Below are 17,067 nucleotides of genomic sequence, written 5' to 3'. Positions count from 1 at the left end.
GATTAAAGGCATGTGCCACTAAACTTTCAAAATTCTGTTATTACCATTTGATCAAGAAGCAAATAAATAAATAAAAATAAATAAATAAAAATAAAAAATAAATCAGGTATCAATAAAAGGCTGTTCCTTCCCCAGGCATGCGCAAAAGCATCAGTAGTTACTAGGAATGATGAAGAGGTGCAAGCATGTCAATCCCAAGAATACTATTTAAGTATAATCCCAGGGAGGATAGGGCCAAGGGTGAAGTCATTACTCTTGTGGCATAAATCTTTCTGGTTCCTCCACAGTAGATTATTGAATTCCCCTTTTTGTTGTTCTGTAACATTCCAAAAAAAGTAGAGGCTTTTTACATTAGTTCACAGAACTTCCAACATTATGGAGAAAGGCCTTCTTTAGAGTTCTCCTCCACACTAAAGTGTTTGTAATTTGTTGCACAAATGTTTATCTGAAAAAAATACCGTTTATACTCAAGTATTTATGGGTAAAATGATATAATGTCTGGTATTTACTTCAAAATAATCCAGCCATGGGGTGGGGCTTGGCAATGAAACAATTGTTAGTCGGACAAAGGTCATGTGGGAGCTGGTTTTGCTTTTAGGTATAATTGACATTAGAGAAAAGATTTAGTGGGAATTCATTCAAGCCCATTGGGCTACCAATTAGGAAAGAGATGCCGCTCACAGGATACACCCCCACCCCATTCCACAGAGAAAAGAAGAAAAGTCCCAACTCATCAATACCAGGCTGACAGCTCTGCCTTACATAGGGGCTTGGATACACTGTGAAGGGCAGGGTAAGACTTAAAAATGCCTGACTTAGTTGGAATTGTTAAAACTACCTTTTAATTACAAGTGTTTGATAAATTCAAGTTTCCAACTAGACAGTTGATTTAACTGTAACAGAAAGGCCTTCTCAGTAATTGTCAGTCTGTGAGGGTGAGCTCGGGACTGTGAATGAACAGTGGCAGCATAAAAGAAGCACAGCCAGGTAATGGAGTCTCCTGCTGGGATCAGGGCCAAGCTCTCCACTGCGCTTTTGCAAAGGCAAGTACTCTTATCTTGAAATGCACCCTCCACCCAGATCTCCCAGCTCTGCCCCCACCCCCTGCTGCTTTCTCACTTGCTTAGTGCATCACAGCACAAGGCTGCGACTAGAATGCATGATACTCTTACAGCCCCTACAGACTTCTTTCCTGCATGTTTATCCACTGCTGACAAGCTAGTCAATACATATCTGTTGATCCTCTAAAGAAATAACTAATTGCCCCACGTGAACACTTTCACGGACTGTCAGTGTCCTCACAAACAGCAGTGCTACTGAGGAGAGCATAGGCTGGGATCCAGTGCAGTGGCTGCACTACAGTGCATTCCTGGAAACCAGCCACGCTCTTGGCTTCACCTGCAGAATACCTCACCTCTAGAATGATCTTTCGCTCCACCTCTAGAGCTTCTCCAGAGGTTCTTCAGATGAACAACTCGCAGAGGGCGATGGAACAAAGGAGGATGTGCCCTGAACACTGCGGGGGCAGGTGCCGCTTTCACTGCTCCTGACAGAAGATGGCTCTCAGAGCCTCAGCTGAACACCTTTGTGTGTGTGTGTGGGGGGGGGGGGGAGGCGGCTGCAGTCATTCGCGTTGAATGGTAATTGGAAAACTACTCATTTTAGGAAACAGCAGTTTTGTTTTAAAGTTCTGACTTTAACATTAAGCAATCTGTTTTCTCTATCCTCAAATTATTTAAAATGTGAAATATAAACCTCCCTGTTTTTGTTTTGTTGTTGTTGTGGTTTTGTTTTTGTTTTGTTTTTAGACAGAGTTTCTCTGGGTAGGTTTTGGAACTTGCTCTGTAGACCAGGCTGGCCTCAAACTCATAGAGATTCACCAGCCTCGGCTGTGATTACAGGCACTCACCAGCACTACCCAGCTCAAGATATAAACCTTCTAAAGCAACCCTTTCTTAAATCATTCTAACAGATTTCAGGTACTTGACTATGACAGCAGAGCTTTCCACACTGTGTCCCTCTGGGTCCTGGAGGAAACGGAACTCACCACATTTTCCAGTGAGCAGACATCAACGAAGGAGAGGACAGCAGTAATGAAATAGAGATGCTGAAGCTTGGGAAACTGGCAAGGGTGAGCAGCCATTGCCCTGGTCAGGCTGAGGCGCAAAGGAAACAGTTTACTAGCCCTGATGTCTAGAAGCACGAAAACCGCAGGTGAGGGGGCCTGCAGCCAGGGAGGGAAGCCTGGCTGCCAGGGATGTGCCTCAAAGCAGGGGAAGAACAGCCAGCCCTTTCTCTTCTCACCCTCCCCTGGCCGGTGGTGCTTCCTGGTGTCCACAGACCCACGTAGCAAGGGAGTCAAGTGCTACTCGGCATAGGACTGGCTTCTGGGAGAACAGGGAGAGGAGAGCAGAGAACAAGCACCACCTCTGCATGACCTTCAGACACAGCATTAGCTCAGGGGGCCTTGCACAGCTGTCTAAGGAAACATTTGTCCAAGAAAACTCCTTAGAGGCAGAGCCAGGAGGAGAAAACAGCTCCAAACCCAGGGCGTGGTGAAGTGAACACAAAATGCCACATTAAAAAGCAAGCAGAAAGAAAGCAATTTAACTGTTATCACAGCCTTGTGCTGGCATCACTGTACACACTCTCCAAGGTCCTCAAGCATGTGAAGCTTGTGATGTAATAACAGCTCCTTAAGGTGGGTCTAATCCTCCTGCAGGTTCGAATTAAGACCTTCAGGAATATAGTCTTAACCTGAAGACCATGCCAAATGCTGAATTTCCATTTACACAATTTGCTGGCTCGCAAACTCTGTGACAAACAACAAGAGACTTGGTGGATTTGATTGGAGGCTTGGCATTCTCTTTAATTCCTGGGAACTAAATGGCAAATACATTTCACTGCCCAAACAGAATTGCCAGGTTCAGCCCACCCTCTGCTCCCAGCGCTGCTCCCATCCAGTCCTTCTTCACACGTTTATTCTGCTGCCTGTCCAGCCCAACAGTCAGAAACCTGACTCTCGCAAGACAAGTTTCATGCTGGGGAAATTTAGAAAAGCTGTTGAACTCTAGCACACAGAGAAGTGCTGGGCAAGAGGAGTAAAGGAGAGGGCAGGGTAGCGAGAGATGAAGCAAAGACTATGGAGAAGGGTGGGGTGGGGGAGGAGACTGAGGGGAAAAGGAGAACAGGAGACTAGCTAAGGCAGACACATGCCCCAGAGTCATGACATGTCGCGCATCATGCCATTCATTTCAGCAACAGTTGATGAACCAGAAGCCATGAGCTCTCAAAGCATTCTCCTCCAAGCCCTCTGTGATGCCTCCTTCCAGTAAGGATGTGGACACTGATGTTCATTCTCTACATGCTTAGGGCTATGGCCTTCCTGATATCTGGCCAGGGACATCTATGTGGGCAGCAGTCTCTCCTTTTGACACCCTCCAACCCTCCTCTGACTTACATTCTAGCCTATGGTGTTCACAGTTTTCTTCTGTTCCAAGCAAACATGGCTAAAATGTTGCCATGGGAAAAGAACAGAAGGACAGCTCAGAGATATTGAATGAAAGAGAGGAACAAATGTGGATGGGAGCTGGGGCGCTGTAGCAGTCATAGAGTTGGTCTAAGTATTGAGTTGTCCAATTTCATACCTTAACCCATAGTTGAAGAAATGGAAGCCTAAAGACAAGCACAAATTAAAGAACAATAGAGTCCTGGAGCTAGACAAGACCACAATCTATGAAACAGTGGGCAAAAAAGTAACAGGTCTTCCATATCCCATCTGGGCTTTAGACCTCATAGGGAGTCTCTCGAGGCTTGGCTTAGTGACACAGTAATCTGCTCTACAATACCAAGAGGTCAAGTTCATCTACCCAAGCCTCCATGCTACCACACGTTCTGGACCTATCATGATCCTGAGTAGAGCAACCCTGTGCATCCCTTTGACTGTATGATCAAGTTGAATCAGAGATCAGACCCTGGAAAGCTTTTTCCTTTTCCCTGCTGTGAGAAACACTAACTTTTAAGCAAAGAGGACACTTGTGGGACTCTCAACTCAGCACCATGGGTGTCTTGGGTTGGGGACTATCCCAAGCCTTGTAGAAGAAATTTCCAGTCTCTACCTACAAGATACTAGTAGAAGCTTCCTTCCATGTGACAGCCAAAGCTGTCTCCAGACCTTGTCAAATATTCTGGAGAGGCAGAATCATCACAGATGGAAAGCAACGGTGTCAGAGACCCACAGCATATCAATGAGGTCATCTGAGTCCAAAGCCCAGCTCACAGACAAAAAGATGGTCTGGTGGGCTGGGGCTAGCCCTGCTATCTAAGTCCACGACACCTGTGCCTCATAGTTGGGAAGATGGGTCCAGTGTTTTTGGCCTGGCCCTCCTATTCATGTCCATGACAGCTGTGTTTCTTGTCCCTTTGTTTCTGTGTGTTGTCTTTGCCCTGTTTTTACTTTGAGGGGTTATAGCTGGCAGCATCTCCTACAAGTTTTAAACCAAACTACTCAGACTTCTGCCAATATGATGCTGCTCTTGGTTGGAAGAAAATGCCATATGCCCCTCTCTGCTTTGCCTTTTATTTGGAGAGACTGGAAGTACCCCATACGTATTTTCCTCCTTTTAAAAGGGTGACCTTTCCTAAGCCCCACAGAGTGCTGTAAAGGATAGAGATAACATGAAGTATAGTGCTTGGAATTACTTAAGTTCTACAATTCCCAAGCATTTGGATTATTTAACTGCTGATTGTGATTATTTAAGCTAGAAACCTACACTACTCTAACTCAGAAAATGTTTGTATTTCCATTAAAAGCCACCAGGCCAATGGTCCTTTTGATTGACACTTTTCACTACTAAAACTATATATACACTTCATGTTTCCAGCCAAAAGACAGGGTGCCCCTTATTTTGTTTTAAGATAAGGAGCTGACTTTAAAGGGTTCCTCTGGCTCACTCCCTTCCTGTCTCCTGACTCCCAGTCACTCCAGCCTATTGCCCTGCTCTCCTGACATTTGCATGGAGAGGCCCACTGGTCCCTCCACTGTTAGGTTAGAAAACTATGCATACAGTAGTTAATGTCACATGACATGGCACTGAATACGCTTGTATTTGAGTTCAGATCCCAAAGCCTCTGTGTTTGTAACCATATAAGAACAGGAATATCACATAAATATCCCTCTCTGAGTTTAACCTCACTACCTGAAGCACAGAATGGTATTTCTGCCTTGATTTGTTTGAGTCTTCAAAGGCATTTTAATCAAATAGCGCATACCTCATTGTGGGAATGAGGGAAAGACCCTTGATTCTATATGTAATATAACAACCCACTTCAGTATTTTTCACTACGTATTATTATTAGCCATTGTTTCTGCTTTTTTCATTTATTTTTGTATCTAAAGAGCATTATGGGAAAATAGAAAATTCATAAAATACAGAGGAAGTCTACTCTTGCCCTACATGAGTAGCAGCATTGAGACAAATAAGCATTTTGAGCTCATTACAGGAAAAAAAGAAAAAGAAGATTCTGGCAATTCCTGATTGATCCATGTTTCATGTCATTTTATGAATATATGGATTATACTTGAAGGAGTCTTTGACATCACATTGTGTCCCTAGACACACACACACACACACACACACACACACACACACACACACACACACACGAGACACATGAGAGAGAGAGAGACAGAGACAGAGACAAAGAGAAATAAAGATAGAAATAGTATGGGTTAGGAAAAGTCTATCTAAAGTGAACATGCACAGATGCTTGTAATGTGGTATTATGGGTTAGCAGCTGGTCTATCTTTTCTGTTCCATAAAGAATTCTAAGTGTTCCCAATACTACTTTCCTTTCCTTGTCGATTTGCCTTCCACAGCCTTAGCTATTCATAGATCTACCCACATAAGGGATGCATCTTCCTGCTTCTGTAAGAGACGTGTGTGACTATGTGACTTAAAACTGGCTAGTGAGCCACTCCTCCCCACATCAGATCATGTAGAATATTAGGTCTATGAATAGGATCCTTGTCTAGTGTCTTTTCCATACCTTAAAATAACACTTAAAAAGAGTGCCCAGCATTCAGAATAGCACTTAAACAATGCAGATGCTCAGCAACTATTTTTTGAATGAGCTGTTAACTGCCTCAGATGTCAGTGGCAGGAGGTTCCATTCCTTTTCCTCCCATCTGCTGGGTGGAACATGGAAATGAGGCCAGAAGTTCAGCACAGTAAGGTGGTGGCCAAATGCTGAGAGTTGCAAAGCTTCAAGACACAAGTTGCTACTTGTCCGAGTTTTCTGTTCTTGTGTTGGATGCTAACTAGAACATTCCACTCTTGTAAGGTTATTTTCTTTACAGTTAAATTTTATTTCCCCACTATAAGTTTTGTATGTTGTAAGTGTTTTGTCTTCAGTTATGGGCATTACACTACCAGTTTCATAATTAAGAGTAGGAAACAGAAATCATGAATGGCAACAAACTGTACTTATGTCACTGCCTGTAGCACAAACCAAAATCCATTCTGAATAAGCCAGTCTTCATGATAGATGTATATATTCCTTCCTGTGCTTACTGTCTTTAATCTCCTTGGGTAACTATGTAGCTACAACAAACTTTCTGAATATCCCATTTAACACAAATGCCTTTCAAAACTGGGCAGACATTCTAGGACATTTCAGGACATGTGATCACAATCCTTAATTTATTTGAAACTGTACTCTAAGTTTTTAATCAATAATTTATTGCTTAAAGAAACAACATTGCAGTTTAAAAGGAAATTCTTTACTGAATATAATTAAATCATAATTTGAAGGTAGGATTACTATGTTTTAAGTGTCATAAATGAATTAATGGCAGAATAGTGCACACTTACAAGCTTGAAATTACTTTTCATACACGAGGGTCCCATTCAACCCTCAAAATGCCTCTGGGAAATAGTAGAACCCCCTTACAACCTAGTTTATCAATTTTAAGTAAAGGCTGCCTTCAGAACTCCTCTTGCAGACTCCATTTATCCTGTGCAAATTGCCAGGCACTTAGAATTCCTCCCTGAAAAAATGTGATTTGTCTTTTCTCATGATGGCATGGAGTAAAGAATAAATTGATTTTATCATATTCTGTACGTTGCCTCTGCTTTGAAGGGCACTTACCTAATGAGTGGCCCTCTCAGAAAGGATCCCAGATCAAAGGGGCCAACAAGATGATGTCGTAGCTTTACCCCACGGGAATGGACTAAAACAACTCAGTGTATACAAAGACTTGCAAGACTGTCTGGAGGAGATGTCTAAAATCTAACAATGCCCAGGAAATGAAGATGGACTCCACGAAAACCATCAGATGAGTTAAAATGCTGAGGTTACATAAAACATTTACACAGGTATAGGAAATCACCAGCAAAAATCTAAAAGACATACTTCAAATTATGGGACTGTTAAGTTGTTATTAAAGCACTTTTGTGAGTTAGCATTTTATGCCAAATGAAAAATACCAGCTGCCTGTCTGCCTGTGAAATTGCTAAGACAGGTTAACCTGTCTGAGTAAATGTACAAGCAGATCAGTGTCCCACAGTTCTCATTCCTTTTAGCTACAGATATCAAATTCACCTGCCACCAATTAAATAACCAAGCTTGGTTACTGGAATGTAAGGCAATTGCACAGTATTTAAAGCTAAACTTAGAAAAATCTTAGTAACCTTTTAACAAAAGCCTTTTTAAACAGGAGCAAATGTAACAAAAAAATATGAAACATCAGAAAACGTCTTAGCAAAAGCTTTTAGATTTTTTTTTTTAAGTAGAGCAATATTCTTATACAGAGGGAAAGGTAAATATTGTCTCCTTTGATGGAAATACATGGCTATGAACTATCAATTTTTATTCAGTATGAGAATGATGGCCAGAAGTTAGGATAGAAACCAACAAAAATCAAACTAAAGGAGAGTTAGAGGGAAAAGATAACATAAAAATAAATTCAGAGACTCTCCCTTCTAATGAACTTACCTTCAGTTCCTACACTGTCACAGAAAATGGGAAGGTACAAATTGTTTCCTGTTGCTTTGTATCCCAAATAACCAAGAAGGTCCTTATATTTGGAAATGGCTTTGTAAGTGATATGCCAAACCTCTTCAAGGGTTACATAATAAACTGCTTTATTCATTAATTTCTTGCACTCGTTTTACTAAGAATGTAAGTTTGACAAGGTATGGGGGGATTTCCTGTTCCCACCAGGTTAGCACCTACCTTGCTGTAGAGGCTCAGCCAGAAACTATGACTTTTTTTAAAAAACTATTTCACCCTTTGATTCCACAAATGCTTATTTGTTCCCAACACCCAGTCTTAAAAGGAAATCTGTGTGCAAAGTTACATCATGAGAAAACATTCAGCTAGAAGAAGCAGTCACTGTCTCCTTCTAATTCTGATTTAGATCAAAATTAGAGAACACTCTGCCCAGTGAAGAAGAATGGCAGCAGAAAAGCAGAAAACAGGTCAGTGTGACATGGGTCTCAAGATGATCTCTCCCAGCCCCCCCCCCCCACTCACACCTCTACAAAACGTGAAATAGCCAAAAGTAAATGGCTGCCAAAGGCAGGCCCACAGACCCTTGTGGTGGTAGAAGAGGCATGTACCATGACTGCATTGGCAGATGTACAAATGCATACATATGAGATCATTGCAGAACACACAACAAACCAATACAAATAAAGCTAGATAAATCTTTGTGAGGTTGCCAGTCTGTAGCAATGCTAATCTGAAAGCTACTACCAATACCTAAATGGTCGAGATGACTTAAACCTATCTGTACAGTTCCTGTTGTTTACAGCTTCATGTCAATCTATAATACCAAAAACAAAATAAAAGCAAAGAGCAAGATTCTTATCAAAGCTTGTCTTATATTAGCAAAACATTGAAACCAAAATTATACAACAAACCTATATGTTAATACATTAAGTAATATAAAATAGCATGATTTTATGTTTGTGACATAGAAAATATTCACATCCAGAAAGCAAAAGAAGTGGAATTTATAAGATATACAAGGACAATCTAATTTTCTTGAAAAACAAAATAAGGCACATTTGTAGAGGTATACACAAAAATGCCCCAGTGACTCTGTATGTTAAGGCCATGGGTTATAAATGTTTCATGTCGCTTCTCTGTGATTCCTGTTTTTTTTTCCTCTCTCTAAAATGAACAATATTACATAGCAAATACTTAAAAGGCTGTCTCTTTTATGGCTGATGTTCAGGCCAATTTTGTGTAAGAAAAGCATAACAACAACAACAAAAACAAGACAAATGGGAAGAGTTATGAAAAGACATTCCAATTCAATGTGAGGACACATAAGCCCCTGCACATCCATGGAATAAGACCTGCTACCTTATGAGGCCATGGTCTCTAACAAGAATGGTGTTTCTCAGGGCCTGGTGAATTCTTCATTGGCAATTATGTGCACAGGAGTCTGCTTATACAAGTTGGGAGAGTGGATCCAGTCACCTTCCAATTCTAAAGCTTCATACCATTTGATTTTGCAATGAATTTAACAGACATACCTCTCAGTTTTAAAATACCCATGCTAGATTTCAAAGCACTTTCTCATATGTTCTATTATATTAATCTTAGTCCAGTACTTTTTTTTCCCTGACCTTAGCACACTTCCATGAAGCAGTCAGGGCAGGCATTACTTCGTCCATTTTAATGAAGAGAAAAACTGAGGCAACCAGAAAGTGATCTAGAAAGTGTGCCTTTTTCTTAACTCTGGGTCCCACCCTTATTCCCTCTAGCACTGCCTGGTGACTCTCTTCCTACCAGGGTCTTCTGGGTGAGCTAAATAATGAATTGGGTTCATATTAGACTTAATGAAGTAGGACTTTGTTTCTTTGAGCAACAGAATTAACAGAAGAATCCTGTCTTTCTTTTGCAACGGCAGCAGATTAAACACATAAGAAATAATGTGGCAGTTCACCAAAGAGGCCTTAGCTAGGTGCTATCTGAAATCGTGAAATTAAGTGGGAAAACATACACATGGAAATGGCTTATATGCTTTAGAAAAATAAATCCCATTTTAGATAAATGGTACTCCTCACAAAGCACCTAAAACATGACATCATGTTCACTGGCCAACAGAACCTTTATAAACACACTTCATTTTCTGTTTGCCATGCCCTCTGCCAAAAAAGCCTTGCACATTGCTAGACAGGGAAGCTGTGGGGTCAGCAAGGTTAAGAACAAGTCCCTGCTACAGTTACCAGGTAGAAGTACTAGGATTATACCCAAGATCTGATGATTCCTAAACTAGTATAGTCTATTAGTAGTCCTTTTCTAGAAATTATGAAAGCACATGCACCTTTCACAAACAAGCATCAAAAGGCTCATGGCAGCATAGTGTATTCCTGGAGATTAGAAGTAACATGGGACACTGTGAAGAACAAAGAACACAAACAAGCCGCTTGCACACACAACAGCACATGAGGAGACAGACATGGGGCATGTTCATGGCCAGTGGATTCAATATATTGTGTGGTTTCACTATCTCATCTAGTCATTTGCCAAATCGCCAGAGAGCACCTGCTATATGTCGAGCTCTGCTAACAGCAACAGGATTTCTACAGTGACTCAGGCAGACAAAGGTTCCAGACCTGGTAAAATGCACACAGAGCTCCATGGGAGAATGAGAGAGTAGAAAGGGAGCTTGAAATGGAAGGCTTCCCTCTAATCTTGGCCAGGTGGCCATAAGCAAATTATTTGAATCTCCAGGAGTCTTGGTTCCCTGGCTTCTAAATAGTGTATAATAATATCTGTTTTTATTATATCATTTTTTTTATTAGACAGAATGCTAGTTTATATGTTGAAAAAAAACTTACTTGTTCTTTGGTCTTGGAGAAACTGAGGTAGTTGAAGAGACATAAAAGTTTTATTCTCATTATTAAACCCTTCAAAATATTTCATTCCATATTTTCCATGATCTAAGCTTTCTCTGTTTAATGTTAACCATGTGTAAGACTTGCTGGGTCACCATGAGGTCACTCTTCCATACCTAGCCACCAATTTCAAAGTCTGTGTTACTGGCTTAAGAAGCCACAATTATGACTGTTTCCCCTTATTATGGGAGGAAGTAGGATTTAAATTATATCTTACTAATTGTTTCATTTAACCTTTATAGAAATGCTATTTCTCACTAGTTCTTTGGGAACAAATCTATTGCAATTATTATTCAAATCATTTAACAATTCTCCTTCCTATTGTCCCCCATGGTGATCTTTCACTGGGAAAGCAAACTAGGAGCTAGATAGGTGTAGGTGGGTATGTCATGGGGTCACAGGAAAGACTGCTTCCCAGTGCCAAGCCCCACTTTATTAACAGGAGCAACGAAAGCAATGACCTCTTCCATAACTACCCTGTTCCCTCCACCTGAACCAGGTTGGAGGAGAGTCCAACCCATATTTTATTAATCTATCAAATCAGAGTTCTGTTTCTTTGAAACAAAGCCAGTACTAGCCAGGCATTGACAAGGAGTAAGGATAACAATTAGCAAAGTCATAGTTCCTCAGGAAAGTTCCCAATGACTACAAGCACCACTCAAGTTACTGTTGTGCTGAACATGGCCTCAGTCTCTCCGCCACTGTAGACCTTTGCAACAAACAGATATGTGAGTGCAGATGCCATCCACAAAACACAGACATACATACTCCAACACTCAGTATACATTTTTTAAGTAACAGATGTTGAAAAATGTGCACAATGAGGAATCAAAGCTATAATTTAAAAAATAAGTAATACCTCAAAAATTACGAACTTTCTCCGGGTTCCTTCTCCACACTTCCAGGTCCCCTACCCTTTTCCTATCATCAAAGGGGGGTGGCAAAGACTAGAGGAGCAAAGATGGGTACTCACTTCATCTCCAAGATCTCCTCTAGCTGTTTCCTCCTCTCCAGTCGGAGGTTGGCCAGGTGTGCTTCTTTTTCAGCCAGTGATTGCTGGGTCGAGGCAAGGCGTGCTTTGGTGGCATCCAGCTCCTGTCTGGTCTTCTCCAGGGCGTTCATCAGCTCTTCTATCTGAAAGGTACATGGGTGCATATGTGATTTCTCCCTCAGTCATACCCAAGGGGTGAGTTCTGGCAAGAAACACAAAGGGACAATGGGCTGTCTACAACTACATACAAATGGAGCTCATTTGTTCTCTGCCACTGTTGGGAAACAAAGCTTTCAAACTCATGAAATCTTCCTAACTCCCCAAAGTCTATTCAATTGGATTGGCCAATGATCTTCATAGAAACTATTTAACATATCTATTAGAAGGGGGTTGCTTGACCCACTTTCAACCTATGGTTAATAATCTCAGGTACTTCCTCCCAGCCAGAAGAAAGTAAGACTCAAACACACTTTGGCTGGCACTATACACTTTTGTGTGTAGACCCAAGAGTGCTTTGACAGAAAGTTAATCAAGTGTTTCAGATTCATTCAGGTTTTAACCTATCAAAACCTTGTTTGGTCAGAGGCATTTGATGTCCACAGAGCTCAGGAGCCTTTCTCACCTCACTTCCTGACTTACAATCAGGAAGCAGGGTTTGGCCAAAAGTAAACAGAATTCCACCCGCAAAAGGTTCAAGTTTGGTTTGCCCCTGAAGCTTGAGAGGGTTCTAAACTTGGAATAAATGACATGTAACTTTTATAGGGTGCTAATACACCATAGAAATATGCCAGACTATCAAATATCTAGGATTTCCAGCCAGGTACCCCTCCCCCGCAATTGGACCAAGGAGCTCTGAGAAAAGCCCTTACCCTCCCCCAAACCATTGGGGCCTTTTAAAGCCAACACACAACAAAGAGGATAGATGTTTAAGGTCATGTTCCAGAGACTTCCATGAAGCATGTCATTCCCTATACAGATGCAGGCTGCATCTACCCTACTGATTCAAAAGTCATGGTCCAGGAAATTTCTAGATTCCAGAGCTGATGTGTAGATTTCTAAGACTCTCCTTCCAGCTGAACTTGGCACCATGGGCTCATCCATCACTAAAGTCAACAGAAAACCCTTCACAATGTGTCAGTGACATGTTAGGTCCCAATTCATAAAGACTTGTTACACAAATTCTGCAGCTTTACATGGACTTCATTCAGAAGAAGCATTAAAGTTCATGTCCAAGGTAAATCACATGCTTTTTAAGGTTCAGAATACCCTCCATCTTGCCCCGATAAAAAGAGGAAACTTAATGAGCTTGTAAATCAAAACTAAAATGAAAACCTTTTAAAAGTACAGAATAGAAAAGACAATCTACAAAATTCACAGAATCATGTATGTTTAACTGTAGACTAGTATTACTATTTAAGTGCATAAAATTGCAAAAGCAATTAAGCTTTTTTGGTTTCTCATAAAGATTATTAAATATGACTAGGAACCCTTCTGAAATGCAACATATCAAAAGTAGTCTATTTCTTTATATAGTGATTATTACATAGCAATATTTCAAAATACTGGCTGGAAGGATGGCTAAGTGGTTAAGAACACACACTGCTCTTGCAGAGGACCCTTGTTCAGTTTCCAACACCTCACTTCAGGCAGCTCACAACTGCCTCTAACTCCAGCTCCAGGAGATACACCACCTTCTGGTCTCTGTCAGTACCTGTACTCATGTGTACACACACACACACACACACACACACACACACAGTATATATTCAATTAATAGAAATAAAGCTTTTAAAAAACTGTCACAGTATATCATTCCAAAGACCAATTAAGAGAAAGTGCCCAACTCTTCACATGGGATAACCTGTGTCCCCTAGACCCCGTTTTGTGTCACAGATATTCTTTACTTCAAATAGACTATTGATTCCAGGGATTCTTATTCTCTCTTATTAGTTGAAGCTGAACTGTTTGAATCTGTAGGCCCAGAAATATCAAATTCAACTAGGTTTACAAAGTGCTAGCTCTCCTGCCACCATTTGGCCCATGACAAATCACAGCTAGATTCACAATATCCAAACCAAACAACTTTTAACCAGTTATAGTTGACAGTATCAGTTTGTTTCAGCAATGCTACATGCAGAACCTGGATACTTGAGAGGTACAATCCAGTGTTGGAATGGTGGCGAGGCCAATTGTTTTCAACATCCATCAGTCCTATTATCAGGTGAGACTGGTGTCTCACATTGCAAGTAGAGTTTTCAAATAGTACTTCAGGCTATGACAAACCCCAGCCCAATTTATGAGTTCCTAGACAGAAAGTGCTGCCTGCTATGGCACTGGCCTCCGATCCACAATTCCTGCAGCCACCTGCAAACAATCGCTCTCTCAGAGAACGTTTCTAGGCCCTGCCCATGGTTTACACTAGGTTTAATGTTTTAGAGTTCTATGAATGGCTCTCTTTACTCTCCAAACATTAACACTGAGGAGCAAGAGGTGTCCTCTCTGTGGTAGTAGTCATTAGATCAGGTTTCAGTATTCTATCTCTCTACAAAATCTGAAGGCTACAGATATGAAAACATAAGCTTTCTTTTCCTTTATAATTAATAGAATTATATTTACTTAATATACCCCCAAATCCCATCATATGGAAATAAATATTACAATACTTTGTTGTAATTGTCTACCTCTACACAAATCAGAGATTTTATATATTAGTATGCACACATGGAAATATGGTTTTCATGTGTACTTTCCTTTGTCATTAAATAACTTTGGAAATAGCAGTGCTATAGCATCTCTATTTTCCTTAATATTACACATTCCTTGGTGTTATTATCTGAGGTTTGTGCCCATCCCAGAACTCATATGCTAAAATCCTAAATCCCAAGGCCATGGCATTAGGCAATAGGGTTTGGGGGAAAGGACTGGGTCATGAGAGTAGAATCCTAATTTGTGATTAACCTTTGATAAAACAAGCACAAGGGAACTTGTTTCTTCTTCTACCATGTAAGGGCATAGAAAGAATTCAGCACTATACCATGCAGGAAGTCAGCCCTCTCCTGAACTAGACCAATCTGGCACTGTGGTCTCAAGTGCCCCAGTCTACGAAATAGTGAAAAGTGAGTTTCTGTTGGTTACAAATCACCCCATTCTGAGTAACAGCCCAAGTTCCCCCACAACACTCAAGAGACTATTTTTGTATTTCTTTTGCAAATCTTCCTCAGCCATCTGCCCCATGATTCTGAGCATAACCTCTCCATCTCTGGCACAGACACTGGGGGTGGGCCGAGATTCACAGCTCTTAGTGCTCATCAGAAGTCTCTTCCATCTGTAGGTCCTCCTGCCCACTCAGCATCTTCCATACATATTTAACTTCCTGTGGTCACTTCCATATGGATGTTCTAATAATAGCACTTTAAATTGATGAGACCCTAAAACCAACTCTTGGTCTATGTAACACCTGCCTAACCCAAATCATTACATTACCTGTTCCAACTCACAACTTGCCACTCCCTAGCACACCTACCATATGGACCCAACACTTGACCGTTTTGCAATCGTGCCTCTTTCTTCTCCTTTCTCTAACTCCCCACTCATAACCAACTCCAGCAGTTCTATTTTAGAACACATTTTCAATCCATCAGTTCATCCTAGTATGACTTTTAATACCACTAAGTCCCTTCCTTTCTCACATGTATGACAGGCACGACAGTAATGACATACATGCCTCTGTCTCTAACTCTGCCCTTAGTGATGATCTGGCCTCATCTCTCATCTGAACAGCTTCCTCTACAAAAGAACATATTTTCAGCCAGGTCTACCGATTTTATGGAACATAATTAGAAAGGGGTTGCAAAGAACAGAGTAAAGTGAAGACTAGGAAAAAGATATTAGGGAATAAGAAGAAAGCAATCTTTCAGGCTAGGACTGTAGGGAGGTTTTGTTTGCTTTAAAAAACGAATAAGGGATTTGAGAGGAAATGGGCTGGGGGGAGGGAGGGACGGTTGCTAGTGTTTATTTGGCATGCTTCCAAGTGTTTTCTATAGGTTTGAGTCAGGGTTGGACCTCCACTCCCATTGCCATTTTCAGCCATTTTGACTGTGTGTCTTCAAACTGATCTCCACGAGTCTGGGATTCAAAGAAACTCCACAGGAATTATAGTCAAAAGTACATTCCTATTGCCAACAGACTATGGCTACATCATCAACATATGCCAAAAATGTCACTGGCCTACATCTGACAGCTAGAAAACTATGATTATCCAAGCAGTGTGTTTCAAACTGTGTTCCCCAGATATCAAGGACCCCACCAATTTATCTGGGGACTGAAAGGTTAGCAGAATGGGAGAACAGGAATCAGCATAGGTCTCATTCCATGTTCCCCAACACAAAGGGAGTTAGAGTCTACCTTTGTCTGTTTTATACATAGTATTTCACTTAAAATTTAACTTGAAATTTTAAAAATTGAGGCTTTAAAACACCAAGAATAGTTAAAGCTATAAATTATCAAGTTCAATTAGTTCACATTAGTAATTCCTGCTTCAACACTTACTAGTTACAGAACCTTGGGAAAGCAACTTGATTGATAGTGGTGATAACTCCTGAGTAAGTCAAGACTTACATGGCATGAAGCAACGTAGGTGAAGTTTTTAGTGCCAGGACTGGCAAGCGGGGCATCTGTACATTCTTCACACATCAGGCAGAATAGAAGGGTGCTTAGACATTTTCAAGAATTTCTGGGCCTCAAGAGCCTCAACTATGAAATGGGGCTAATAACAGCTTAGTTCAAAGAGACTTTCAAGAATTAGTTGGTCACTTTTCTACACATTGTGACCAAATACCCCAGAAGAAACAACTTAAGGGATGAAACATTTATTTTAATTCACAATTTAAAGGATATAGTGGTAGGTAAGACTCATTCCTTTCTGGAGGTAGAGACAGGTAGATGCTGGTCTGTAACTTACTTTCTCCATTTCTTTAGCCTATGGGATGGCACCTACCATGCTCAGTGAAAGTCTTTCTCTTTAGTGAATCTCTGAACACCCTCACAGACACATCCAGAGGTATGCCTCAATTCCTAGATGATTTTAAATCAAATCTATGTGACAATGAAGATAGCAAGAACTTGGCATATATAGTGACCCTTATTAACCAGTGCTTATTATAT

The 17,067-nt window shown here is 40.9% G+C and overlaps 1 protein-coding gene across 1 annotated transcript in view; it reads right to left on the bottom strand.

Moving 5' to 3' along the window:
• Positions 1-17,067, bottom strand: part of Erc2 (ELKS/RAB6-interacting/CAST family member 2) — an 877,816-nt gene that overhangs the window by 323,324 nt on the left and 537,425 nt on the right. The window contains exon 16 of the mRNA XM_051176767.1: positions 11,887-12,047. Within this exon, the coding sequence (XP_051032724.1) occupies positions 11,887-12,047 (161 nt within the window). The remainder of the gene's footprint in view (positions 1-11,886; positions 12,048-17,067) is intronic.

This window comes from Phodopus roborovskii, unplaced genomic scaffold (assembly GCF_943737965.1).
Source record: "Phodopus roborovskii unplaced genomic scaffold, PHOROB, whole genome shotgun sequence".
NCBI classification, from domain to species: domain Eukaryota; kingdom Metazoa; phylum Chordata; class Mammalia; order Rodentia; family Cricetidae; genus Phodopus; species Phodopus roborovskii.
Note: the sequence above shows the minus strand (reverse complement) of the source record. Positions and strands in the feature narration are given on the sequence as shown.